The sequence below is a fragment of the Hoplias malabaricus genome, chromosome 18, assembly GCF_029633855.1.
Source record: "Hoplias malabaricus isolate fHopMal1 chromosome 18, fHopMal1.hap1, whole genome shotgun sequence".
NCBI lineage: Eukaryota > Metazoa > Chordata > Actinopteri > Characiformes > Erythrinidae > Hoplias > Hoplias malabaricus.
This window is the reverse complement of record NC_089817.1, coordinates 24,311,856-24,339,714: the sequence shown is the minus strand read 5'-3', so window position 1 is coordinate 24,339,714 and position 27,859 is coordinate 24,311,856. Positions and strand designations below refer to the sequence as shown.

The following is a 27,859-nucleotide window of genomic DNA, read 5'->3' as shown; positions in this document are numbered from 1 at the left end:
ATATATGTCTCCTTTAAAACAAATGGGAATTCAAAGAAAACCAATGCTGCCACCTGGTGGCCACACAAGACATGACTATTAGATTATTTTATGACTGTTTTATAGCAGATTAAGTTGTTATTTGTGTTTCAGCAGTTACCAGATGAGATTAAACACTTAAATGCAGCGGTCACCGTGAAAAGATCTTCTTCTGGAGGCCTGTCTGTGTTCGCGCTGTGGCCTGAGATCTGAGGGGAATATATGCGTCGTCATTCCAGGGAGAATTTTAAACAACCAGCAGGGGGAAGTATTTCCCTACAGTAGAAAATTAAATAAACTACAATTTAGAATATAATATATAAATAAATCTAAAACACACACACTGTGTGTGTGTGTGTGTATATATATATATATATATATATATATATATATATATATATATATATATATATATATATATATATATATATATATACACACCTTTTTCAGAATGTAAGTACCTTTATGTTTAAAGTGTTACAGGGTACAAACACAGATGTGTACGTTCACTGTTTTTTTTTTTTTTAGAAGAACTGAAAAACTTATTAGCACAATAGGCGTTGTGTCCTCTAATTCCCAACACTTCTTCCTCTTTAGGCCGCTCCTGTCCCCCACACCTCGAATTCCTGGTAATTCACTGGTAAAATCAGTAAGTCGTTAAGTTTTTAGGAAGGAAGATTTTCTATTTAACCTCACGGAACGCCTCAGTTTACATTTCTGCTCTTAAAACTACACAGACGTCTCAATCTGAAACATTCAACTGAGGAAAAAATATCATTAACAGTTTGGTTGTAAACAGTGAGGTTTAATCATTGCAGCGGCATGTCACTTGGCAATAAATGTCATGGAGCTCCAGGTTCACACTCCATGCTCCTACTTTCTAATGGATGGTCTCTACAGTGACGCACGTACACACTCCAGTTCTGTAAAGAATTCACACACACCAAACGTTTGTTTACAGGCAAGAAGCTTGTTTTTAATCCCAGTCAAACATACAAAGACACAGCCACACAAACAGTACTGTGTGAAATCAGAGACCATCCTTTATTTATTTGAAGGCTCCTCTGAATTCACATTTAAACCCAGAGGAAATAATCTCGCTACATTAAATAGTTGTGAAAGATTTTGTCTAAAATGGATTGAGAGCACACCCCAAATGAACACTCGTCAGGAAAATAAAGCAAGAAAGTTTGGAAATGTCCGTCCCGTGTGAAATATGGACTTTTTAAAAGGCTGAGATTAGCTTAAAGTCCACGTTAAATGGGCACTAGAGGTCAGTTAAGGTTTTTCCTCAGGGTTCTGAAGCTTGTTCCACTCTGTTCAGACGACCTTACGGACGAAATTGTTTTCCCGCTCCACTTTAAATGGAAACGTGATGAAGTTGCTGTTAAAAACCAAACAATGCTCAGAGAAGCTGGACTGCAGCCAAAACGTTGTAACACTCTGTTATTTGATTTATCATTTTAGTTGTCCATCCCACTTTAATAGAGCAGCAAGAACGTTATATGAAGAGTAGTTTAGATATGAAATTTAAAACTGACATTTATCATTTTAAACACCAAAATGAGTTCTGTGTTTGATCGAACGACTCTTCTCAATCGAAACGGCCTGTCGGCAGTTATTTAAATTAGCTGTAATATTCATTAGAATTTGAAAATACTGGACTCTGATTGGTTCAAGCTCAGAATACACCAATCACGTGTCTTAGTATTCAGGGCTGTCTCTATTAGTTATATTATTCTATATAAGTGTAATCAGTTACAGAGGAACTAACCATTACATTTCTTTAAATGTAATTAAAATAATATTATGACAGAAAATGGGACTCAAAACCACCTGGTGATCCACTAAAACAGTCACCATCAGATAAATAGCACTGAATAAATAGAGTATGATCTCTGATGTTTAAACAGCACTGTAATACTTGCCACACAGTACTTTAGATTTAATCTTTACCACAAAGAATCAACACATCAGTATCAACACAGCAGGAGTAGGAGTTTTCTTAACATTGGAATGGAATGTGCAAAAACAGCATTGCCATTTACAGGATACATGACTTCTACTAATACACACACAGTAGTCAACTACTGACTTACAAACTCTCATTCACTAACAGCATAATTTATTCCTTTCTCTCTTTCTCTCTCTCTCAAACACACACACACACACACTCCCTTATTATACATCTACAGTATATACAAGAGACAGGGATTCAAAATATTGCACTTATTGGCCCATCACACCCCACAGACTGTGGGATGCAGAAATAAAACAACTATATAGATACAGGTCTCTAAATATAGATGCCTCACAACGTCATGCAAGTGTAATGCTAAATGTTGTGGTTGCAGAAAATTCCTTTTTCACCAATTTTCTACACACTGACCACACATCAGAGATGTGTAAGGATCATTTGGCATCACACACACTGGCCTACTTGCTTCTGACACAATAAATTAGACTGTATTTTTGCTTATGTCAAGTAAACTACCTACCATTTCAGAGCTCTTTACACAAAATACACTTAAAATACCATGGAACGTGTGATCAACACCACATTCAGCACATTTTTAAGGGCTACATTTTATGATTATAATAGACCTCTATAAAGAGAAATGGCTTATTCGTGCTCCACCCACAAACACAACTCTTAATCACTTGTAGTGAGGTTGGACAAGATAAATAATATTCCCCTTCGGCCGGATGGGAAATTGTAGCGTAAACATAGTTCTGTCAATGTTTGTGACTCATACAAATTAACTTTTTGTTGATATAGATTTTTACATGTTTTCATAAAATGACATGTTTTGTTCGTGCGTGCGCACACACACTAAATCGTGAAGATTTTTTACGCTGTATTTTGGTATTGATTCAGGTATTTTCAGCGCTAACGGCAGCTTGTCCTAACTTTCACCTCCATTAAAGTATGCATCTGTAGGAGAAGCATGAATGTTACCAGCCTAATGGTGGGAAATCACAGAAAACGCCGAACTGTTGGAGAACAGAATATTCTGCTTGCAGACAGGTGCTGCAGCAGTGGAGATTCACAACAGGAAGAATAAACATACGGGTTATTTATAATCGGAAAAGTCATATCAGGTTTTCCCTTTTTAAATATTGATGGACTGACTCACGCTGCAGTAATAGTTGCCTGGGACTTTTCCTTGAGTATTGCAGTGTTTCTCTCTCCAGACAGCTCACTCACACTTCACTTTTAGTAGGAAAACAGGACAGATCCTCATAAGACTCTCGTACACTAAAGAGGACAAATCAAGACACCAACTGAGGCAGGGGCTGCTGAAAGGCTCTGCTTTCTCCACAAAGTAGCTTTTTTGCCAGCAGAGATAAAGAAGCCACAGTGATAAACACAGAAATGACATGAAACACTGTGGTCACTACTACGCACACATTTTATATAATCAAATGTCTGATATTTAAATCTTTTCTTCATACCTTCTGAGTAGTTTTCCTTTAAATAAATAGATTAATTATATGTTAACTCACATAAAATGTCTTCAAGGATTTTTTTTTCCCTGAAAAACTACTATAATAGAAATTTGTGTAGTGTATATATGTCCCTGTATGGCTAATTCACTCATTATCTCTGAATCCAAACTGCTGAGGTATATACAATTACATATTTAAGATATTTCTAAATGACTCACACTGCCAACCTCCTCACGGCTAGTGCAGGGTGTTTAAAGGCTTACAGAAAAGCAGCTAGAGTCAAAAATCCAGAGGAAATAAACTGCTCCTGCTTTGGAAGAGCTACATCTACGTCTATTCATGAAGAGGTCTAAGGGTTGCAGACAAAAACTAACCACATGCTCAAACTAAAACGGTCTGACACATGCACGTGGGACGGATTGAACAGTGTTAAATCACAGCAGATCTGATCCACACTACAAACAAAAAGTGTTAAAATAAAATTAAACAGGCACTGAACATCAGAGAGTCAGATAAAGGTGTGGTAGAGAGGTGCCACAATAGAGAGTTACTATGCTATAAAAATGAACCTAATGCTAAATTGGCATCTACTTGTTCATATTTACACAAAACAAAAGCTATTTGGCGTTTTTGAAGCCTCTTTATCTTTTCTCAAAAAAAAACAAAAAAAAAACAAAAAAAAAAAACGAGTAGACCATGTCATACCTGACGGCTACCATGACGACAATTTTTGGGCTGGGTGAAGAACTGGCTTGTTCTGGCACCTGTCACCCACATGGTTAAAGGTTGAATGCTTCAACTTAAAGGAGCTAAATATTCCACAAAACACACACTCGCCGGGTTTTGATGCATTTGGCCGAACACTAACATGCACAGTTAGGCTGCTGTAAGGGAGGTGGGTTGTCTGTTAGTCTGGCATTGCCCTGGGTTCCCGTGGTAACAGCGGGGTCAGTCTCTAAACTCTCAGACATTTTGTCACAGATGATATCTACCAGGCGCTCAAAGGTTTGCTTCACGTTGATGTTGTCCTTAGCGCTGGTCTCAAAGAACTCGAAACCTAGGAGACAAGAAAAATAAAGAGTGGTTTGTGTCATGAAGATTCTTATGTAACATTCATTATCTGTTACCGCTTTTTCCAGTTCAGGGTTGTGGTGGGTCCACAGCCTACCTGGAATCACTGGGCACAAAGCAGGAATACACCCTGGAGGGGCCGCTAGTCCTTCACAGGGCAACACACACATTCACTCACACCTACGGTCACTTTTGAGTCGCCAATCCACCTACCAACGTGTGTTTTTGGACTGTGGGAGAAACCCACGCGGACAACACACCAACTCCTCACAGACAGTCACCTGGAGCGGGACTCGAACCCACAACCTCCAGGTCCCTGGAGCTGTGTGATGGCGACACTACCCCTGCTTTACCACCGTGTCGCCTCTTATGTAACAGTCAAATTTCAGATGACATTGATTTTGGGTCAAAATGGCAACAAGAATAAATCTAAGTAAGTGACTTTGAATGCGTGTTTATTACTGAGACACAGATAAACAGCTTCAGTCACAGACATCTGGATTTACATCTATGGAAAACAACAACAGAAAACTGGTTGAAAAGGGTCACTGTAAATCAATGTAAAGTTATTTTGTAAAGCATATTTAACTTTACCATGTGAACGTATCTATCCTTAGGGGAACAGTCTCTTTCAGGATAATGTCCCAAAGCATTAAGTTAAAAACCCTGAAGGATCAGGGTGAACGGTATTCTCCATCACCATCATCAAAACATCAACTGAGGGATATGTTATCAACAAGGCACTGTAGAGATATTCTGTGGCAATGCACATAACTTTCCTTGAATCTGACGCCTATCTGTACATCTGCAAAATAACAGCTGTTTAATTCATAATAACTGGAAGAAATCATGGATATTGACCATTAAGGCAGTAGTTTAATTATCTGCTAAACAACTGCATACTGCAGTCTTCAATATCAGTATATTCAAGGTAAATATCACATTAATTAATGAAGCATTAATTAACAAAGCATTGTTCTGCCCTAACATATAATTTATGAGCCATCCATCTTTCCCCCTGCAGGAAGTACACTTGTTTTCCCCTCACGTGCAGTCTGGGCTAAAAGAAGTGCAGTTTTCCAGTGCTTAGTGCCATCTAATTAGATGTGTTTCATTATCACCTGAGCAGTTAACTCCAAGTGCATGCTCCATGTGCTGTAGTTTATTTATGGTGAAGGTATGCAACCAAAGGCACTTTTACTGCCAAAAATTAAAATTGTATAGTCTATGGTGTACAATTTAGGGGTGGTGAACTTATATGTTCCAACATTTTCCTCTCTCATGAAAGGAATTGTGTGTAAAACATGCCAAATCTTGAAGTGCGTTATTACTACTGAATATTAGTTTGGATTCATTACACTCCAGAGCACAGGGAATAGAGTATGCTCCAGGTCAGAGTGTTGCAGCTGATTGGCTCAGAGCGACCCTAATGACTCACTCCCTGTGTCAGATGGATGCAGCTGATTGGTGCCCTGGAGAAAGAAGCACAGCTGCGGTGGTGGGAAAGAACTCACCCAGCTGTTCAGCCAGTAGTCTGCCACTCTCCACAGACACAACCCTCTCCTCCTCCATATCACACTTATTTCCGGCCAGGATGACTTGCGCGTTGTCCCAGGAGTACGTCTTTATCTGGGTCGACCTGAATACAAAAACAACAGTGTCTGTGCTTTGAAATTCTACTCACGTGATGCCCTATATTATGCATTGTAACCTAAATAATGCTAATGTCAAACCTGGGAAATTTGCACACAAGTAGACACACTCTATGAAGGACTTTATTCAAATAACAGGCTGAATATAGATGCTAATACACAACATAATGCACACAGCTTCTTTGGGTCTTGCTTTAAAAAGGCTGTTCGCTCCAATAATTGGTGCCATAGCAACAGCAGAGCTGGCAGAGTGCAGACAGCTGGTGTGGGTGTGATGGGAGCCTAGCCCCTTCTCTATAAACCATACAGTACACCAGACTGAACTTACACGACATGTCAGACTGACTCAGGCCTTTGGTAAGGGTCCAAGCGATATGATACTACTAGCAATTTTAAGGAGGTAAAAATTTGAAAACTCCCCAATATAAATTTATATGTTCAAAATTGAAGTATGCCCTACATTTGAGCAGGGACAGCTGACCGAATCTACAGAGACAGAAAGCACACTTTGTATTAATTTGTGTCACTATTGGCACTTACATCTCAGTTATGGTATAGACGAGAGTTGTATGGGCCAAATATTATGAGACAGGCTTAACTTGGGTTACATGTGTTGTGTGTGTTAAAATGTTGATTGGGCCCAGGTTTGGTCCACAACACACCTGACATCTTGCCCATATAACGTGGATCTGTGATTAAGTTGAGGCAAACTAGGCTCATGTGGCATCACTGAAGGCCAAATGTGGACCATAAGAAAACTGCAGATATGGGCCATATTTGGGCCAAACATTGATTGTTATCTGACTCTTTTAATTTTGTATTTAAAAATAAATAAATATCATAGATATAATAGAAAATTTTTAGTTGTCTCCTCTTTATTAGCTATTAGAAAAAATTGCCACCATCCTTGTAGGGTGAAGTCCTATACACAGTTGTTTTGTGGGTTGCATCATTGCACCAACTTTGATTGCATCATTTGTATTGGCTGAGAGAGAGTGGAGCATCCTACCCACCAAGAGAGAGCAAGGCTAGATGTGCTCTCTTGGACTTAAGTCCTCAAATGGGTTAGGTAGGCATCAGTGATCGGTCACTAATAGGGTCGAACCACTATGTCATTCAAGATCCCAGTAAGTAATTATTCTGAAAAATCTTTCAAAAAAATTTTCTACACCTTCAAATTTAGAAGCTGGTTGTAGTTTCTACTTCTAACACTCCAAGCAATCCCAAACATAGGGGCGCCAAATCCTCGCAGTCAACCAATCAATAACAAAGTGCATCTTGGTAGATTGCACCTCATTTAAATAATGTGAATCACATTATTTCTTTCCCTACATGAATATAATTTAGCACAAATATTAGTCTGCCCTCACTGACGATTACTGAAGGCTGCTTGAAAAATGGTCCAATGAAATATAAACTGTTAAGGTAGATCACAATGACACGTCCCCTGGAAAAAGTAGATCTCAAGCTAAAAAACTGGGTAACATTCAGTGAGGTGGAAGTCAAGCCCTTGCTTGTGAGAACATCATAAACTTCTTGGATTAATTTACATCTTTTTTACTTTGTTTCTTGACTGCTTCACTGTCCCCTATCGGCTCAACTGGCTCCTCACACTTGAAAAATCTGAAGCAAATATGGTGCATGATTTTCTGCTCCCTCATATAGGAAAGTTTTTTTTTAATTGGTATGCTTTAATAGAAAATTCATCCTATCATCTCCTAACAAAAGACCACTGACCTTTACATAATCTGACTATTTTAAAACTGAGCCCATGTGTGCTTTATCTGCAGGATTTTCAACGTGGTTTTACACAGGAATCAGTGCAAGTTGGCCATTCAGCATAGATTTTGCAGCAATGTGGGTGACCACTGTATGGCCAAAAGCAGTCAGTGAACTCTACAGCCACACTCTAGGCTAATTTCTGCATCTCTGCATGTACACAGGTCACAGAGTCCTTTGTTTTATTTACTCGGTCAACCTTAGCTAATATTCTCTGCACTTTCCATTCCCAACCATAAAGAAAGAGCAGACTAACATGTCAGCGGTCGTGCAGATTGAATATAATTTTATATAATGCCACTTAATATAGCTTCACAGAAGCGTATTGCTGCTGTGCTAGGTCACCTTGCTCCAGTGTGTCTCTGGGTCAGCCATTCTGCTTCACTCTCTGACTCTGACTGGCCACTTCCTCAGTGTATTGTCAGACCTCTCATTAGCCTCTTTGCAGCCTAATTAAATCAACTTCTGCACACCAAGCTCAGCTAAACATCCCACTGCGCGGATCAATAAAGCCTCGTCCACCTCAGTTCGGAATGAAGTGTCTGACTGGGACTGTCTTGGTCCAACTGGGCACAGGAGCTGATTCCTTGCTGCCTGGTTTGCAGTTCCTGACTCTTGGGAAATTTAAATCCATTCTATTAAATATTAACATCCTAGCAGCCTTTCAAAACCCTTTACCTCCTGTCATTTTCCCTTCAGTTTGGTTAAATGTCATATCCATCAGCAATAAAAAGATGCCCCATCACTAAAGAATAGGGGTGGGACAAAATATCGATAAAGCAATATATTGTATCACTTTCGTTTGCCATATTTTATCGATATGTGGCATCAAATATCTATATTTTCATTTAAACATAGGCACTCTAAAGTAAGACTTACTAAAGTCACTGCTTCATTACTTCTTCACGTGGTGGCACTAAATAAATGAATAGGGTAAACATGTGAAGAAAAAAACTCAGTGGACAAATGTCAGACAATAGGGTTAGCCAGGTACCATCCTCTGTCAAGTCAAAAGTGTCGGCCCACTTTGGCTTTTACAAAACAGAAGGGTTAAATGAGATAGACAAAGACTACGTGATTTGCACAAACTGTCTCATTAAAATAAAGTACAATTGCAACGCAACGAACATGCAAGGCCACCATGTTCATCATCATCCTGAACTGAGTGCTGATCTCAACTGTTTGAATGCTGGATTCATATCTTTATGGATCATTTAATTAATATCTCCCTTTCCTTCAAAAATTTACAATTAATAGCAATAGCTTTCAACATGTATGAAAATAAGTTTTTCTCCCGACGTGATGAAACAGAGCCCAGTGTGTTTTCGTCTTTCTCAGCGCAGTTTCACTCCTGACATTTGTATTAAAAGAAAGGTTTGCTCTCAATGGACGATGACTCACTTACTCCATAAAACCAGGCAAGTCCACTAACATTAACACTAACACACACACACACACACACACACAGTCTGTTTACAGAAAAATATCTTCCATTGTTCAAAAAAACTTCAATCCTGTCATTAATCAGTGGGCAGGCGAAAAAGTGTGGACGTTTTGTGGGAGATGTGGTGTGTGGGTAATGTGTACAATTTCCTGTGCTGTCCTGAGTGATGATCCAATGCCCACTCACCAATCCTGTACTGCTCCAAATGACTCCTCATTAGTAATGTCATACATGAGGATGAAACCCATGGCACCACGGTAGTAGGCGGTTGTGATAGTTCTGTAACGCTCCTGTCCTGCTGTATCCTGCATTCACAAAAGCACACAAATTATTTCACATTTGTAGCAAAGGTTTTAATTAATCCTTAGTGTACTGTATTATCTATGACTAATGATTCTAAAACATACTTCCACCTAATTTACAACCGTGTTTAACAATATACATTTGTATCCCAGGCTTTTATTCTTGTGCTACTACATGATGTTGTGGAATGCTGTGATTGTGTTGCACTGTTAATAAGCAAAGAGTGGTGAAAACAGAAGGATGAGAAGCCCCTGCTGTGAAAACCTTTCACACCTTTCCAAAAAGACACCTGACAAAAATAAAAACAGGGAGCACAAGGGAGGCGATCTTGATTTTTAACTCTCAGAATAAAAAGTAGTATGTAAAAACACTTAAAAAGTAATTTATTTGCTCATCTTCAAAGATAAAAATGCAGTTACCCTGTGGTTTGTAAACATTCCTACACCAAAATATTTTCAATCACTTTTATTGGAGAAAAAAAATTGTTTAAACAGTTTGACACAGGGCCCATCCAAAAGAGGCAGAAATTGTGTGGCTATGGTAAAAAGATGTCAAATAAACACACAAGATGTTCGGGCTCCTAATCATTCATCTAAACTAAAACCCTTTCCTCACTGCACTAATTCATTTTACATCCTTGTAGACAATGCACTTATTTGTTTAGAGAGAGAGCTGTTATATTAAATGCACACTCAGACTCAGCTTTATTGTCATTCAAGTTACGTGACATAAGCATCACATCAAATAAAATTACAATAAACTAAGATAACTAAAATAAACATTAATATATAAATATTTACCTTATGTAATATACTGCAGCAGCACAACGTAAAGAGTGATAGTGCTAAAGTATCACAGACACTTGTGGTGCATATTCAGTGTATGTGAGGTTTTTTATTCAACACTCCTATTTCTCTGTTAACGTGTTAACCACATCCTGACTGACCTGTCTGCGGTCTAGATCTATCTCCACAGATTGTTGAGCAAGTCAGCTGCAATAGTTAGGGGTCCAAGCACCAATTTTGAGCCAATTTGCAAAATGTGTGTGAATTATTTCCTGTATAATTGGTTAGTATTACTAACTGTTTCCACAATTCCTCTGTCCCAGACTGTGTGTGTTGCAGGCATCAGACCCTACATTTGGTATATTTAACAAATATAATAAAGTTCACTATGGAAAACACCAAACATCATTTTGGACAGTTTCAAGTGAATTAACAAATTACAGATTTAAGTTTTTACAGCATTTTTAGAAAGTGTCCCAACATTTAAATGTAGTTTGAAAGTTTTCAGTGTTCATGGCTGCCTTTTTCACTGCGAATGTAAATGAGTAGCATGCACTGTGCCTGAATGTCTGTTTAGATTTAGGTGTGGTATCCACCTGCTAGATGCAACTGAGTAACTAAATTGTAGAGAACGTATAATGTGTCAGTGTAGCCTTTAAGAAGCTGTTACCAAAAATAGGAAATAAGAAAATCTGCAAATCAAACAGAGTTGGTACTCGCAGAACAATAAACAGATCACTCCTAAGTGCTCAGACCTTAACATCACTGAACTACTTGGGATTTCTTTAAAAACTGAAAGCAAGTCTCCTGAGTAAAGTGAAAGATGTATTAAAGGCAAATGGTATTTTGAAAAATTAATAACTTTTAACTAAAAGCTGTTTTGATGAAGGGCGGTCTCTGATTTTGTCCAGTACTGTATTATCACTACAAATGTACCTTTTTTTTTTTTTAAATAATACAGTTAAAAGCGATAGACTTTTCCTAAAACAGAACGCTCATACCTGTACATTTTATTCACTGCTGTCTAAGCAATTTATAAGTGACGTATACCTTTAATACGTTGTTTCCCTGCCTCACTGCTTACTGAAGCTAAATTTACAAGGACACCTGCTGTCAGCCTCTTATGTCACACTGGAATTTAAGAAAATTGCCTCAGTTATTTTCTTTATTTATTTCTTGTCTCTGCTCGACGAAAATCCTGGAAATTTACTGCAGATGTCAAAGAATGCCTTCAACAGTCAGAAAAAAAGGAGTGAATTATTCAACTGCAAACAATTTTTTAAATGCTTCAGTCATTAAAAAGAGAAGATTCTGTTTAAAATAAACAAATAATGGGGGGTAGACTTCCTCTATCAGCTGACAGCACATCGCTGAGAGTGCTTGAAATCAGCTTTCCTGTGCCACCAGACTACTAACACTGCCCTCTAGTGTGCAATGGACCATGACAAAGTGGCAATTTTCCCTGCCATCACTAAGCCACAGTGGAACTCAGCCTGCGGAGGACGGCCTCCTTATCTGACACTGCCAGCTCGGACAGGCCACACATTCTCTGAGCACGCACACACGAACACGCTGAAGCCAGCACACACGCAGAGGCAACACAAGCCCACACACACACACACACACACACTACCTGATCCCAGCTCCATTAGCAGTATTCATTTGTGCTTCTTTATGCCCCGATAATTACGACTCAAGCATCTTCTTTTTTTTATTATGAATTTATATTATTATTTTTTTTTTTTTACTGCTCAATGAAAGACCGTTGTTTGCACACACAGGGCTGGAGTGGACAGCTCTAATTACTGCAAACAGAGCTGCTGATAAGGCTGTGTACGATCCTCCACCTTCCCCCTCCTCCGGCCTGGTAAACTGCTCCTCTGGGAAGGAGGCACAAAGCTGCTTCGATACCATCATCGCCATAAAAGACAAAACATATCGCTTCGCTGCTTCCAGAAGCTTTTGCTTTTGCTTTTTAATAAGAAGGCTGACAGCAAAAGGCCAAGCATGTGAGAAATCAGACGAGTTGCTGTTGGGTTTTGCCTCTGGGTTCTCAACCACATTTCTAAAGTACAAGGCTTGGTTATGGATTAATCCAATCCATTATAATGAAGAAATGGGGCTGAAAGGATGATTCAAACATCAAAATCATACTGAAAGTGCACAGATTTGAGTTTACAGGAGCTGCTATGTCAATTTGGCAAATTGCTGTCAATATCAAAGTGTGAATATGCTCATTTTCAAACTATAAAAGGCCTGAGAATGTATTTTAAGGAACATATCTGCAGTCAATACAACACTATGTTGAAGAAATATTTACACAAATTGCCTACTCAAATTATTCAGTACTAAAAATAATGTATCAGCAGGCGAATATTAACAGCCAAAAATGGTAAATGCAAATCGTTATTAACTGGCAAATTGATCATGTTCCGTGACAAAGCATGGTCCTTGTGGTTTTGTTCCACTGAGGACGTGTACATACAAACGAAATGACATTAAAGCCTCTTAAACTGATTAAAACCTAATCTAATGCTGTTTATTTAGCTTAGACACACACCTACTCTTATATAGGTATGTTATTGTATGTTTAAAAACAGGACAACACAGTTGTGTTCAGCTGATGTATGGCATACAGTATTCAGCTGATTACTGATAATTCCAGTGCTATCCTCAGCTTGAAGTGGTGGTCACAAACCCCCCACTGGGAATCTATCTTCCGTTAGGGTTTACTTTTCAACCTAAATTTAATAAGCGGCTACCGTTGCCTATATCTAGCTATACATCATACCCAGCCAAATTAAGAGGCTCAGCTCAGAAATTCCCTAAAGATAACACAACCTCTGGTTTCATCTGAGCTTAATATGTGCTCCAAGGAAACGCTTCAATGACTTTAAGAGACTATATAAATAAATAAAAGAATGTGGCAGTGAGTAAGCGATGATTCATTAAGGCCCGGTGCTGGGTTACTGGGCAAGAATGAGCTTTCTTGTTATAGCTGCAATACTGTAACTGCAATCACTAAAGGAAAGACTGAAAGGAAATTGTTATTCATTAATTTTTATCAGCGAATGTGTGGGTTTCTACAAAATTATTCAAGGTTTACAAAGGGCAGTTTCATGGTCCACAAAGGACAGCAATCAAGCCATGAAATAGCAGCTAAATTAAGAAGCTGATTTGATTACGGATATTTTTGTCCAGTATCTGTAATTCTGCTGTCATTAAAAACAATTGAATTTAAGGATAGCAGTGAAAACAGGAATTTAACACATCCCTTTAAGGATAGCAGTGAAAACAGGAATTTAACACATCCCTTTAAGGACAGCAGTGAAAACAGGAATTTAAAATAGATTCCTGTGGCTGACACCAGTGAAATAAAACACATTTTAAAAATAATTCAGGACCCAGATAATAGATTACATATTGATTGCAATATCTCTTGCATTATCAGACGAGCCCTCCTCCTAAATATCCAGCAAAAGAAAAATCATTGCTGCTGTACTGTTTCGTGGCTGTTCAAATGTCTATAAACAGTTATTTCAGTAGAATAATACTGTTTCAGATAAATGAATACACTTGTTTCAGTATGGGATATTAAGATAGAGTTCATCATCTTTAAGTTTAATGTAGACAACATACATTCAATAACTGGTTCATTCGTTTTCTGTAACTGCTTAATCCTGAAATATTTAAATACATTGACTCTGATAGGCTGTTTATGAATTAATATGAGCAAATAAACAATTAGCATATTAAAGATTCAGAAAACAAATAATAATAATAAAAAAGCAATGAGCACTGAGAAATAAAAGTACTGAGCAAAATTGGTGAAAAGGAAAAGAAGAGAAGCAAGAAAAAACAAGAGTTTCTGCTCACTCGTTTGTCACTGCTGTGCATTTGGCCTGAGGTAAAAATTGGCTCATTATCACTTAAAGGAACAGGCTTGAAACTGTTCATTTTAACCATGGCTGCTGAGACATGAGCCCTGTGAAGGACTGGGTGTATTCCCGCCTTGCGCCCAATGATTCCAGGTCAGCTCTGGGACCCACTGTGACCCTGAACTGGATAAGCGCTTACAGGTAATGAATGAATGAATGAATGCTGAGACATGAGGATGGTAAAGATGTGGTGCTTGGTCCTTGTGGTATTTTGACAAAACATGACACAGATTTTTCATTAAGACCCCTGGGAAATAAGTTAATATGTGGGAAAAGTATAATATGTCCCCTTTTAAATGATTCTTCATTAAACCCACAGAACACGGCTCATGCTGGAACGCATGATCAAAGCTCACAGTTAACTGAAAAAGATGTTATGTTAATGCTATGATTTCCTAGGCATTCATATAGCAGAGGCCAGCATGCTTAAAAGAAGTGATATCGTATGGTCCTAATATCACATTTACAAAGTCAACGAGTGACCGATCTCAACCCTTCATTTAAGATTGTCCTATCAAATCCAAAGGCAGTATGCAATCAGAAGAGTTCACTCACCCTATCCTAGCAAGTCCTAATCACTCTTGTCCGTTATCTGTGTGACTGGTGCGGGATGTTCCCTTGTCCTTAACCTAATGTTATTCTTCACTCAGGCACACACTGCCCCTGTCTGCGTGCAGACGGGTGGAAACAATAGCTGACTGCCCCACAGTTGGTCTACCATACCATCCTTCTGATGTAAGGTCTCTCAAGAGCCACCCAAAGACACCCATTGTTTCTTTCTTTGTTCATTTGTTCATTCAATATTGACTTTCATGCCTCCAGACATCACTGAAAGGCTGTTCTTGAAAATGTCTGGTAATGTTAATAGAGCCTCTCCAATAGAGACTCAAATAACAGAGCATACATTCCAAAGGCCAGGTTAAAGAGAGTGCCACAATTAAACGGTTTCCTTTGTATGGATGACATTGACAAGTAACAATGTTTGCTAAAATACTGTGTAAAATACAGATGTGCTCATAAATTAGGCTCTCTTTAAATCAGCAGTTTTCAATTGTACAAGGAAAAAAAATCATCCGTATTAATCATCTGTGGCAGAAGGGAAGTTCTCCTGGTTTTATAATGTGCATAGAAGGAAAGGAAGAATGACATGTTATTCATTTCCTATATGGCAATGCAATAATTAAGGTGAAAGCTGCGTTAGTTAATGTACAGCCCTTAGCCAGATAGGCCAATCAGCTTCTGCTCCATCCACAAGATTCATGTGCCCGGTGCTTGCCCGAGCCTACAGATCAACCCCCGTCCCCAAGCAGCTTTATTGATCCCTTCCGTGTGGAGAACGACCCTTTATCCTTTCACAGGGCTGATAAATTTCTGTCTGACAATGTAAGTGCTCGTCATTTCGACAGGCTGAAACCTCCCTAGCCTCTATGCCCTTGCCAAGGTGTGCCAAGTAGACCTGAGAAGAGAGAGAGAATGACTGCACGATATGGAGAGAATACTACGATACATTGATTGTGTAGCTACATACAATATGTATGTAATATGTAATATATATAATAAAATGTAAATATAATAATATTGTTGAACTGATTTTTAGCACTGGTTTGAATTATTGTAGCACACAGTAACAATAAATTGACCATTTAACCATGCTCAAAGTTTAAAATTAAACTAAGCTATAAAACTAGTTGTCATTATTTGATATTTAATTTTGGTAAGGAATATGGGGTAAAAACATCATTAAAAATGTGAAAATATAAGTAATAATAAAACAGCCATAAGACACACCATTAATGGAGAGAACATTCTGTGAATAAGAAATGAATACGATGAAAGAATACAACCTTTTATGAATCACTCAAGTGCAAGGCACAAAGAGGACAAATGGAGTAGCACCATGGACAGCTCTTCAGACTAATGAATATGGAAAAATAAGAGGACTGCCATCTGAATATATCATATCAATGGGGGAAAAACATAAAAGGAGAGTTTAAAGCTGCTGGATGAAAAGTAAAAGTTGAATGAAAGGAAAAAAAAAAGATTCAACGCAGCTAAAATACCCATCAGAAGTCGGAAGTCGAAGGCACAGGCAGCAGAACTGTATCATGACGTGATAAATGATGAAATTGTTGACAGCTGTTTGGCTTTTGACGCTAGTACACCTATAACAGGAAAATCACAACATGATTAAAGCCCCATCCACACTGATCTGTTTATTTTTAAAAACTGTCTGCATTTTGGCCTCCTGTCCACACGAAAACTGTGTTTTAAGTCACTGATATTTTCTGAAATGCTGATGTCACACAGCGTGTCTGTCTCTGGCTGAATTTCAAATACCTCCTCACTCACTATATAATGAAGTTGTCATTAAACTACAATGTACAGCTAGCACTTAGTTTCAGATTCCCACATGAATAAATATAAATGATGCTGCATTAGAAATATATACTGCACTACTAAGATCTAGATTCAGTAATTTCATGACTTGCACAGTACACGATGAGTATGGAGCAGTGGCGATTGCTCTAAGACTGCAAGGGAAGCTCAGCTTCCCCTAAAATGTAAAAAATAACTGATCAAATATATACTGTTGTGTACATGTCATTGAATAAATGTGCACTACAACGCGCTCAACTTTTGTTCAGAATCAGCTTCTTATCACTGGTAAAGACGCAGCTTTCCTCTCAATCATTCCCACAGCTTCACAGTGATTTAAACAGTTCAATAGCGAAGCAGCGAAACGAGACGAGTCATTGGATAAATGCTGGGCTTTGTCCCGCCCATCGGACGCTCAGCGTCTCTGGGGGTCTATGGGGCAGTGGGCTGGCCTCGGCTGGCCCAGACGCTCAGCGTCTGCATGATGATTGGATGATCTGTCTGAGGCTGAATCCCTTTTTGATTGACAGTGAAATGAGCGAATCAGCGATCTTTTGGTGTAAAGACCCGTGGGAGCACAGGCGGACACACTTCACATGGGCCAAGGCCGTTTAAGCAGCCTAGCTCTGCTGGCCATTGAGAGGACACTAGTCAAGTCCCTGGAAAAGACGCCTTGTTGGTACGACAGGGTCACAGATCATTTTCTTGAAAAGGAACGGAGGGTAGAATTTATGTATAAATAAACCGAAACATTTTATGATGTAGGCCGAAATTGAGCTTTCCCTCCTTGAAAGACCAGCATCCGCCACTGGTATGGAGTGATTATTTGTTTAACACCTCTGTGTTTCTCTCATGCATTTTGATGTTTTGATGCCTCTCTTTCAGAGGTGCTATGGCCTCCTAATGGACTGGCATGATGATACAGCCATTTTTTATATGTCTTGATGGGGATATTTTCAAAAACGGAGTGATGAACAGATAAAGTGTGGACGGGGCCTAAAACACCACACTGGAAAGACAACTTTTCAGGTGCTTTTTCTGTACATCAAAAGGCTTGAACATCAGAGGCTCATAGTCTGCACCAAAAATAGAACCACGTCCTGTGACAATCTCTAGACTTCCAGGGTGGTTTGTTTACATTCTGTAGATCTGTTCCAGGACTAGGCTTTTAAGTTATTCGCCTTTGTGCTCTTAAAAGGTCCGTAGAATGATTCTTATTCAAAGTTTATTATCCTGAAACCTTCGACTAACCTCATTTACATTGGACCAAAGCCTAAAACAAGCTCTGCAACACAGTTACAATGCCCACTAGTGAGCGGTTTGTACTTGTGAATCGTTGTAGTTAATTAGAGCAAAGTCATAGGTTACTACAACTACACGTGTTTATAGGCTAAACAAAGATTTTGAAAGATGCTGCCATCACAAAACCAATGTTTCTGCTCCTTGCACCTCACTGCTGGGTGCCTCATGCTTGGTTTAAACAGAGGCTCATTTGCAACAGGAGCTGCAACCATTCTGAACAGGGCTGTTTAGGCAGGGTAATAAAAGTGCTGTGTTGTTTGATCTTTGTGGTATGTGGACAAAAGCATGTTACAGTCATTCATTAAGACCCCAGGGAACAAGGGGTATACTATGTCCCCAGAAAAAAATATTTAATTTGATTAGACCCCACCCCCAATCAATAACCAATCCAGCATTTGCAGCTGCTATCAGTCATGTACCATCATTATAGAGATATTTATGTATATCACCCACATAGGGCTGGGTGATATTACAAAAAAGTCTTGATTTTGTTCAATTTTTTTAATAATGATTTTGATTTTTTTTGTTCTTACATAATGCAAGAAAAAAAATCACAATTTAATTCAATTTCTTTATTAGAAGGGACAGTAGAGTTGCATAATTAAAACAGCACATCTATAACATATCCTTCATTCATTCATTATCTGTAAGAGCTTATCCAGTTCAGGGTCGCGGTGGGTCCAGAGCCTACCTGGAATCATTGGGCGCAAGGCGGGAATACACCCTGGAGGGGGTGCCTGTCCTTCACAAGGCAACACAGACACACACACACATTCACTCACTTTGAGTCGCCAATCCACCTACCAACGTGTGTTTTTGGACTGTGGGAGGAAACCAGACCACCCGGAGGAAACCCACACAGACACAGGGAGAACACACCAACTCCTCACAGACAGTCACCCGGAGCGGGAATCGAACCCACAACCTCCAGGTTCCTGGAGCTGTGTGACTGCGACACTACCTGCTGCGCCACCGTGCCGCCCTCTATAACATATCGACATTTACAAATAATGTTTACTTTTACATTTATTTTCAAAGGACCTAAACAAATTTGTAAAAAATAAATAAATAACTATTTCCATTTAACAATAATAAATAGCAAGCTTAATCTTTTTATTAAATGAAAAATTATACAATTATATTCAGGAAATGCGTGAAAATTTGAATAGCATATATGGATGATTACCTTAAAACAATCTCGATTACTACATGTCGAACATCGCTTGAAAATCGTTCTTTGATTTAACCAAATTAATTGTGAAAATCTCCCGGCACTACACCCATATTAAGGAATGTTTCTGATTCAGTTCATGAGCACTTACAGCCACATCAGGAGCAAGAAAAAGTGATCAGCTGAATGGTACATCTACACATTTATTATCACATGGCTCACAGCTATTTAAACTGGCACTCGAAGGCAGGAACCGGTTTCCAAAAGTGTTCTCAGCATCAAATCTGTGCCCAGATTCACTTGGCTCATTTTAGAGAGTAAATTATAGAACAAAAAGAGAAATAAAGAACCAGATTAAAATCATGCTGAATGAAAGGATGCAGATATGACAGAGAGGGGGGAAAAGAAGTGAAAAAAAAAAGCCAAGATCAGCTGTTTCCCATTTCTGCCCTCCCTTGCTCTACCTTGAAGATTTCTCCCAACAGGCCTTGTGGTTGAGCACGGCAGGGTAAAAATAGCTCTAGATGAATAGTCATGTCATTGGTCGTGGTGGCGTGTCGAGCCACAAAACACACGGCTGCTGAATACATTTTTGAGCAGTGAAGAGAATGGTTAGAATGCATCATGCTGACAAATAACAACTCTGTCCTGAACAGTATCATGACAATATCAAGCACAGGGGACAAACTAGAAAGTGTTTAGGGCTTGATATATACAGTGGAATTTAAACACAAAATATTATAAGAGGCATTTTTAGAATATGAATAAGACAAGCCATTTTCTAACTTGATTATGTACAACACTCGGCATCTCAACATGAAGCCTTGAGCAGATATTCAAATACTGTGCTACATAAGGAGGGCTGCAGCACATTGTTATTACACACTTATATAAAGCCCTATAAAAGGCACATGTCCTACAGACATTAATAAATAGTTTGTACACTGAAAAACTCTACAAAGCAATCTCTTGATTAGTCCTTTTCAAATTAGCAGTCATTAGCATGTAACTGGCATACAATTTATTCATGTATTAATTTTCATTACAGCTAGCAGTGGAGCATTATTGACCCACCACATCTGCAGATTCAACCAATCACAGTTTGTATTTATAAAAAAAATGATGGTGTGTGGGGCGGCATCTCTCTCACTGGAAAAACAAGGCTTGTCATCATTGGAGGCAATCTCAATGCAGAGAGATATCGAGATGAAATTGTGCTACTAGTGGCAATCCCATATCTCCACAGTCTGGGACCCATTCGCTATCCTCAAAGATGATAACGCTCGCCCCCACAGAGCAGGGTTTATCAGAGACTACCTCCAGAATTTGGGAGTGGAGAGGATGGAACAGCCTGCCAGCGTCTTGACCTCAACCCCATTGAACACTTGTCAGATCTTGGGAGTGCTGTTCGTGCCAGAGTGCCCTTCACCACCACGTTGGTTGACTTGCGACAATTGCTGGTTGAAGAATGGGATGCCATCCCACAGCAGTGTGTGACCAGGCTCGTGACCAGCATGAGGAGGAGGTGCCAGGCTGTTGTGGCTGTGTATGGCTACTGAGGCTCCTGTTTGTTAAATTAATAAATTGTTAAATTGCCAATACGTCTAGTTTCTTCAAACTTCAATCATCCAGTCCACCACACACCAAACGAGTCAATGACAGATTAAGCTGTTTGCCATTGGAAGAGAGGATTTGGAAGGGAGAATTTTTTCATGGGTGCAATCCACGTACTCGGCTCTACTGCTCATCCCACAAATGTATGTTTCTTAAAAATGTGGCACCATTTTAATAGGAAATCAACAAAGTTTTATTTTTCACTGTGTATTTATTTTTGAACAAAGTTTTAACTAATTATTGTTATTTTTTTGATTTGTTTTGTTTTTCCAGCAAGATACAATTTTGAAGTCCTACCTATTATGGAAGGTATTCAACCACTAGACGAACTATAACATGTATAATTTGTTTTTTGACTATAATATAAACAATAGAGACAAATAAGCCCAACATACATATACATTTTTCTTCTTTTTTGTTTATACCTTTGTCACATACAGCTGGGGATTTTATATTCATTCAGGTAAATCTGCAAGCCAGGTTCATCTCCCATTCCGTGATGAACATGCAGTCTATAGCAGTTATAATGAGACATTTAGGGGTTGTGCTACAGTTAAAAGCCTTGCTGTTAAATGTCAGAGCCAGACAGATGTCCTGCGAATGGAACCCCATTAAAAGAGACGGATGCCCATTTTTCCAAGCGGAGAAGCCGAGCCACACATAGCAGACGTGGACCACTAAGCTCAACGGACCACTGTCCCCAAACGTAGCTCATGAATCAAGTCTGACGCATGCTCGGCTGGCTGGAACAAAAGACAGTGGGCAGCTGTTTCTCTCCGATGGAAAGCAGCATTGCATGTGCTGAATGATGAGAGATAAGATGGCCTCATAACATACTGTACATGAGGCTGTTCTACCACAACTACCAACCATAACACATAGCTTGCAGTGACAGGTGCTTATTTTTGAACAGTTAAATAATTGAAATCAAATGCTCGGCAGAACACATACTGTAATACTATATAACTACATCATTTAAGATCTTAGAAAAAGAAACATGAGTACCACAGAAATCATATTGCTACATCTAGTGATCACATTTTATTACTTGATTATCTGCATTTGAGTGGTATTTTAGCTTAAAATTACAAAATATCGCTGTGATGTTACACCGACCTATAACAGGGAGAATAGAACTTGCTGCTCCAAGTTCAGCACTGCAAAACCTGCACTATGTATCTTTAGGAAAAGGGTTGGAAAACACCTCCCTTGATTTTTAGGACAGTGCTGTGAAAATGAATTACATCGTGTATAAATTAAACCGTGTGGGTTTCCTCCGGGTGCCCCTGTTTCCTCCCACGCCCCATAAACACACGTTGGTAGGTGGACTAGTGACTCAAGTTTGTCCGTAGGGGTGTTTGTGTGTGTGTGTGTCACCCCGTGTGAAGAACTGTCACCTCCTCCAGGGTGTGTTCCTGCCTTGCGCCCAGTGATTTGGTGTAGGCTCCAAACCCACCGCAACCCTGAACCGGATAAGCAGTTACAGATGATGAACGAATGAGTTAAGGTTAACACTAGAGCTAACAGATGGAGCTGATCATCTGACAACAAGATGAAGTTATAGCCTAGTTACAATTCACATCCTTCAATCCTTCAGTCACAATGTGATCAATTTAAAGCCGGTCTGTTTTGTGGCAGCAAAGAATAATATAAACATTATTAATCTTAAATATGAGTAAAAACTGATACCACAACCCCAGTTTGTTAAATGTGTACAAATCAAATGAAATGAAAAATTAAATACAATTAAATAGTGTTGTTTTATCACATTGCGATGCCTCTTGTAACTTCTTCTTGAATTTTGTAATCTAAACATTTACATTTAGTTTGACATCACAGGGATTACTTATGTGCTTTTCCACTGCATGGAACCTACATGTCTTGGTTCTGTTCGGTTCATCTATTTGCTGTTCCACTAGCCAAATCTGGTACCTAGTCACTGGAACTGGATACTTTTTTTAGGCCCTGTTGTCAATCACCAAGAAATGCAGAGCTCCAGCATGAACTATCCGTTTGTAAAAATGCTACAGCAGCTTCCACATTTGTTTTTATCCGACTCACAATGGCAGCTCGTAATGTCACCGTAATGTCGAGTCTAGCCGAGCTGATCCCATGCAGTGGAAAAGCACCATTAGAGGAGCATTTCAGAAACTGCTGCTTCTTTTTTTAGTGCATTTATAGACAATAATGAACTCTGTGGCAGACAACAGGAAGACTGGAAAGGAAATGAATGGGAAATCAATTATAACAAAAACCTCAAGGATGGCCCTGGCTTCATTAAAACCATTGTGTTTAAAACACCCAGTCAATTAGTGTCATGTCTCTATTAATATTGGCTGTCCACTTCCCAGAATCAATTCTGGTGGGTCCAGCTGAGCTCTGAGTGCAACTCTGCATCAAAACCATGGCTTTGTACTTGCTCCAGGCAACTTTCCATATGTCTTTAAAAGGCAGGTGGCACAGACCCCATAGGAGCTCTACAATTTCAGACTGGACTCTGAGAAAAGCAGAATGACAGAAACAAGGAGAAATAATAAAAATAATAAAGAAATAAATGAGAGCCATGTTGTAAATCAATGTACAGTCTCTTGTATTTACATTTCAGTGCAGCCTTCTAACATTCATGTATTGCTTTGATACTATAACTTACGATGTGTAAACTGGAATGATCTGGTCTGAAACTGTGTCACTGTGACCCTTAATTAACATTTAAACCTATTTCGTTCATACTCAGGGTGGGCTCACACTAGGAAATCTGTACTGTGCCTGGACGCGTTGGACCCCCAAAGTCCAATTTGTTTGACTAGTGCCAGTGCTCCGTATGCTAACCTGTGCCAGAGCCAGCTTGAGGAGGTGGGGCCCAGGCACTGTTTATTATGCGTCAGTGTGAGAGCTAACAGTGGCCAACACATAATCGGAATGTAATGTCAATGCTGTGATACTCACTGTAAACACACAGCAGCAAAGTGATCCCTTGGTTTTGCTGGAAGTGTTTGCTGAGATAACAGGTAAAACGTAGTGCGAGCACAGTGTGGGGGCGGGGGGTTCAGAGTGGAGACAACTGTTCTCTGGCAACTAGGCCAAGTGTGCAAATACCCTCAGTGACCACCTTTTTGCATGCTTTACAAATACGACTCATTTTTTAAGCAGAAACTGATGAACAAAACATCTACATCACATTACATACATAAAAATAACTGCATGTCTGAGTTCTAATTCTTTTAGATTTCTGTTTTTACTGGATTCTTCAAAGATAACTGTACTAATATGTGACTTTGCATTATATTATATAAAGGGGTGGTTTCCCAGACAGGAATTAAGCCTACACTACTGGACTCTTCCCTCCTTTCAATGAAAAAATTACAAATCAAAATGCTGTGTAATCCAGGACTAAGCACAAAACCATCCTAAAAATATCTACAATCAGCTATACAGACATATGTTCCAAAAAGTATGCAAGTGAAGCCAAAAGGAGTTGAATGATGCCATCTGGATTCATTGTGCACTTGAAACATCAAGCATGATTCATGATGGCTTTCATACTCGCGAGCATTTAAATATGAGACCTTATTTCCATCAACTGGATAATAAAACATGACAATTTCGACTTTGCTATACATGATTGCTTGATTGCTCATTGCACATTCAGATGAGGTGAGAGGTCAGGTGAGATGAGATGAAAATGAACAGAGATTAAGCTGTAAGCAAACTACAAGGGTAAACTGCAGTCTTGTTCATTTGCAGGTGCTTTTAAATGTCTTCTATACCCTAACTATACCCACACACAATATGCAAAATAGCCCAGAAAATGTCAAAGTATCATGAAGTCCTGTTATAAAAGCCACTCACCCAGATCTGCAGCTTGATCCTCTTGTCATTCTTGTACACGGTTTTGACTTTGAAATCGATGCCCACTGTGCTGACGAAAGCTGACGTGAAAGAGTCGTCAGCGTATCGGAAGAGGAACGAAGTTTTCCCTACGCTGCTGTTCCCGATGATCAGCAGTTTAAACATGTAATCAAAGTTCTGGTCAGAGCTCTCTTTCTGCGTCGCCGCCATCTGCATCAAGAGAAGGACGATACGAGAGGCACTTTCAAATTAACTGTTTAGCATTTCAAATGTGAGATTACATTTGCACCATTTCATTTGCATCTAATATTAAATGAGCTGCAGTTCCTAGCAATGGGTGAATGCATGTTGCAGTCAGTCTACTGCAGTCACAGCAATGATGACATAACATCAATAAAGTCTGTTGACCCATTTCCACAATGTTAGTCAGATAACCTTAGCCTAAACGATCTCAGAACATGTGACAGAAATACACAATATTTCCATAGGGTAGTGCACAGCCACCTCTTGATGAGTGAATTTCTTTTCAAACTATGCTGACACAGACAGGGTATAATCTCCAAAGATTATGGGCAAATCATGTACATGAGCTGAAGGTCACTATTCTCAATATCCAACATGGACTAGAGGAATATAAAGCCCACCTGCATTGTTCTGTCAAGCAATTGAGATACATGTAATACATTCTGGATGAGTTGGAGTGGCATTTGTTATGCAGAACAAGTCCTCCAGCATCACTATCAGACCCTACTAATGTTTTATGGCTGTAGGCCATCGAATTACTAGAAAGATGATTCAACATCTAGTCCCAGAAGACTAGAAGATGTTACTGCAGCAAAAAGAAAACAAACTACCTAATAATACTCTCCATTTTAAAAGGATTGAAGGATATCACAAATGTATTGTGCATACACAGTTTAACACTTTATTGCTCTAATGTAACTCAAATCAATATTGGGTTATAGTAGTACAATTTGTTTCAGTTGTCTACTGATTAAGAAACACATTCAGAACTTTGCACACCTCAACAATGTCCATTTTCTCCCTACTTCCTACACAGTACACTACACAGGTCTGTATGTATTATGTAATACAGTGTATGATATGTCCACACCTGCCTAAGTCACTATATATACACACACACTTAAAAATGGGGGTTCTACAAGGGTTCTTTATGAAAATAAATGATTCTATATAGAACCCTAAACACTTGAAGAACCTTTTGCATATTTAAAGAGATCTTTGCATCATGAAGGGGTTCTTCAGATTGATGGAAAATGTGCTATAGATGGTTCTACATAGCACCTTTAAGCAAAGGGTTCTATACAACATCAAAAACAGTGCTGTAAAGAACTATCTATAGTACAGTCGTATCGTTCTAAATAACCCTTTCATTATGCAAAGGACCCTTTAATCGTGCAAACGGTTTTTCAGGTGGTCAGGGTTCTATATAGAATCATTTCCTTTAATAAAGAACCCCTGTAGAACATTCTTAAGTGTGTATTTTACTATATATCTTGGTATTTTATGCCTCAGCCCAGTAATATGTCACAGATCAAATGCAGTAAATAAAGGGATTATACTGTGGTAAATGTAACTGCCCGTTTTCTACCTCCAGTCCACAAATAGAAGCTAAGCTGCAAAACCATGAACTGTTTTGATGTAACAGAAGCTAATGAATTTACATAAAGTCACATATTCAGCCTGCATCAGCGTATCCTGCTCATTTACACTTAAATCACAAGGCTTAGGTTACTTTTTGAATAAGAATACAAAGCAGCCAATCAGAACAGAGGTCTATTATATTTATTGACGACGAAATCAGTGACTTGAAAATGTTCATGTAAAAACTAAGGATGACAACACAACACAAGTGTCAGAAAAGAATATCAGTTCAAAGAATGCAGTATAATTATATTACACCATTATCACTGATTAGAAAATGCTTATATGAGCACATTATGGACATGGTCAACATTTCAGGTCTCCTGCTGGTCATCGATAAAATCCCTAACATCTCACACCTTTTCATCAGTTATTTCCAAAAAATAAACAGATAACAAATGTATATATTATGCTTTAAAAGTGGCTCATATATAACTCTACACATCTGCATATACTCAGTGCACTTAGGTCTAATTTAAGTGATCCAAACCTTTATCTACACCTGCAGCTCCAAAGATGGATTGGTTCCTCATGTTTATGAATTTTTTTTTTATCATAAATGGTCTGATGGTGACCGTTAAAGACTGTATTTGGATTAACACATGATTTATCTTATACTGTATAATCAACACCATAGATATATGGTAACAAGATAAAAGATGATTTTCACTGGAGGGGTTGTTTAAAGGCCACTGACTGCTTAATAATTCACAAAGAGAGCACAGTTAGTCCTAATTAAATGAATTTATTGCAGTGTTAAATTAAGTGAATTTAGCTAAATGATTGCAGAAATCACTCCACAGAGGCATTGTTAATGGGGCATTGCTGACAGTAACATATCAAACACCTAGATATGTTTGATGTTATATCCTGCCATGTTGTCTACTCATAATCATAACATAAAGTAAAAGAATAATGAAATGCATGTGCCCTTCATTTCAGGAAAATATTGTGTAACGTAACGTCGAAACGACGTTAAAGGAACCTTTTACCTCAGCCGTAAAGCGCTGACAGGAATAACGTTGCTCCCCAACCCCCACTCGCATAGGGTTTTTTTCTACCAACATTTAACGGTGTTCAGGCGTGTAATTATCGCGCGACGTTCAAGAGTAAACATATGAATGTCGCGTTAAAACGTTGAGGACGCCACCCGACCGTTATAACGCTTATAACGGTCACTGAAACTACATAATAATATAATACGGTCCCTCGTAAGAATTGAGCAAATATATATATATTCCGTATAATCGGTAATTCAGACAGAATTTCAGCAAAAAAAAATTAGAGGAATATAAAAATACACTTACCTGCATTGAAGCGTCCTGCCTCATGCTACGAAGCCCGGTTAATTTGGCACTAAAGTCGTTAATGAGCGTGTGATGCTCCGGCTACTCCGCGCCCTCTGAGGAGCAGCGGCTCCGTCCTCCTCTTTCAAAGCTACA

The 27,859-nt window shown here is 38.9% G+C and overlaps 1 protein-coding gene across 1 annotated transcript; it reads right to left on the bottom strand.

Annotated features, from left to right (window-relative positions):
• Nucleotides 1-982: 982 nt before the first annotated feature.
• Nucleotides 983-27,859, bottom strand: LOC136674600 (ras-related protein Rab-3C-like). The gene is made up of 5 exons (XM_066650673.1): nt 27,725-27,859; nt 24,753-24,962; nt 9,601-9,719; nt 6,054-6,178; nt 983-4,525 (listed from the first exon to the last, which is right to left on the bottom strand). The coding sequence occupies exons 1-5, from the start codon at nt 27,746-27,748 to the stop codon at nt 4,332-4,334; spliced, it is 672 nt and encodes a 223-aa protein (XP_066506770.1). The 5' UTR covers nt 27,749-27,859; the 3' UTR covers nt 983-4,331.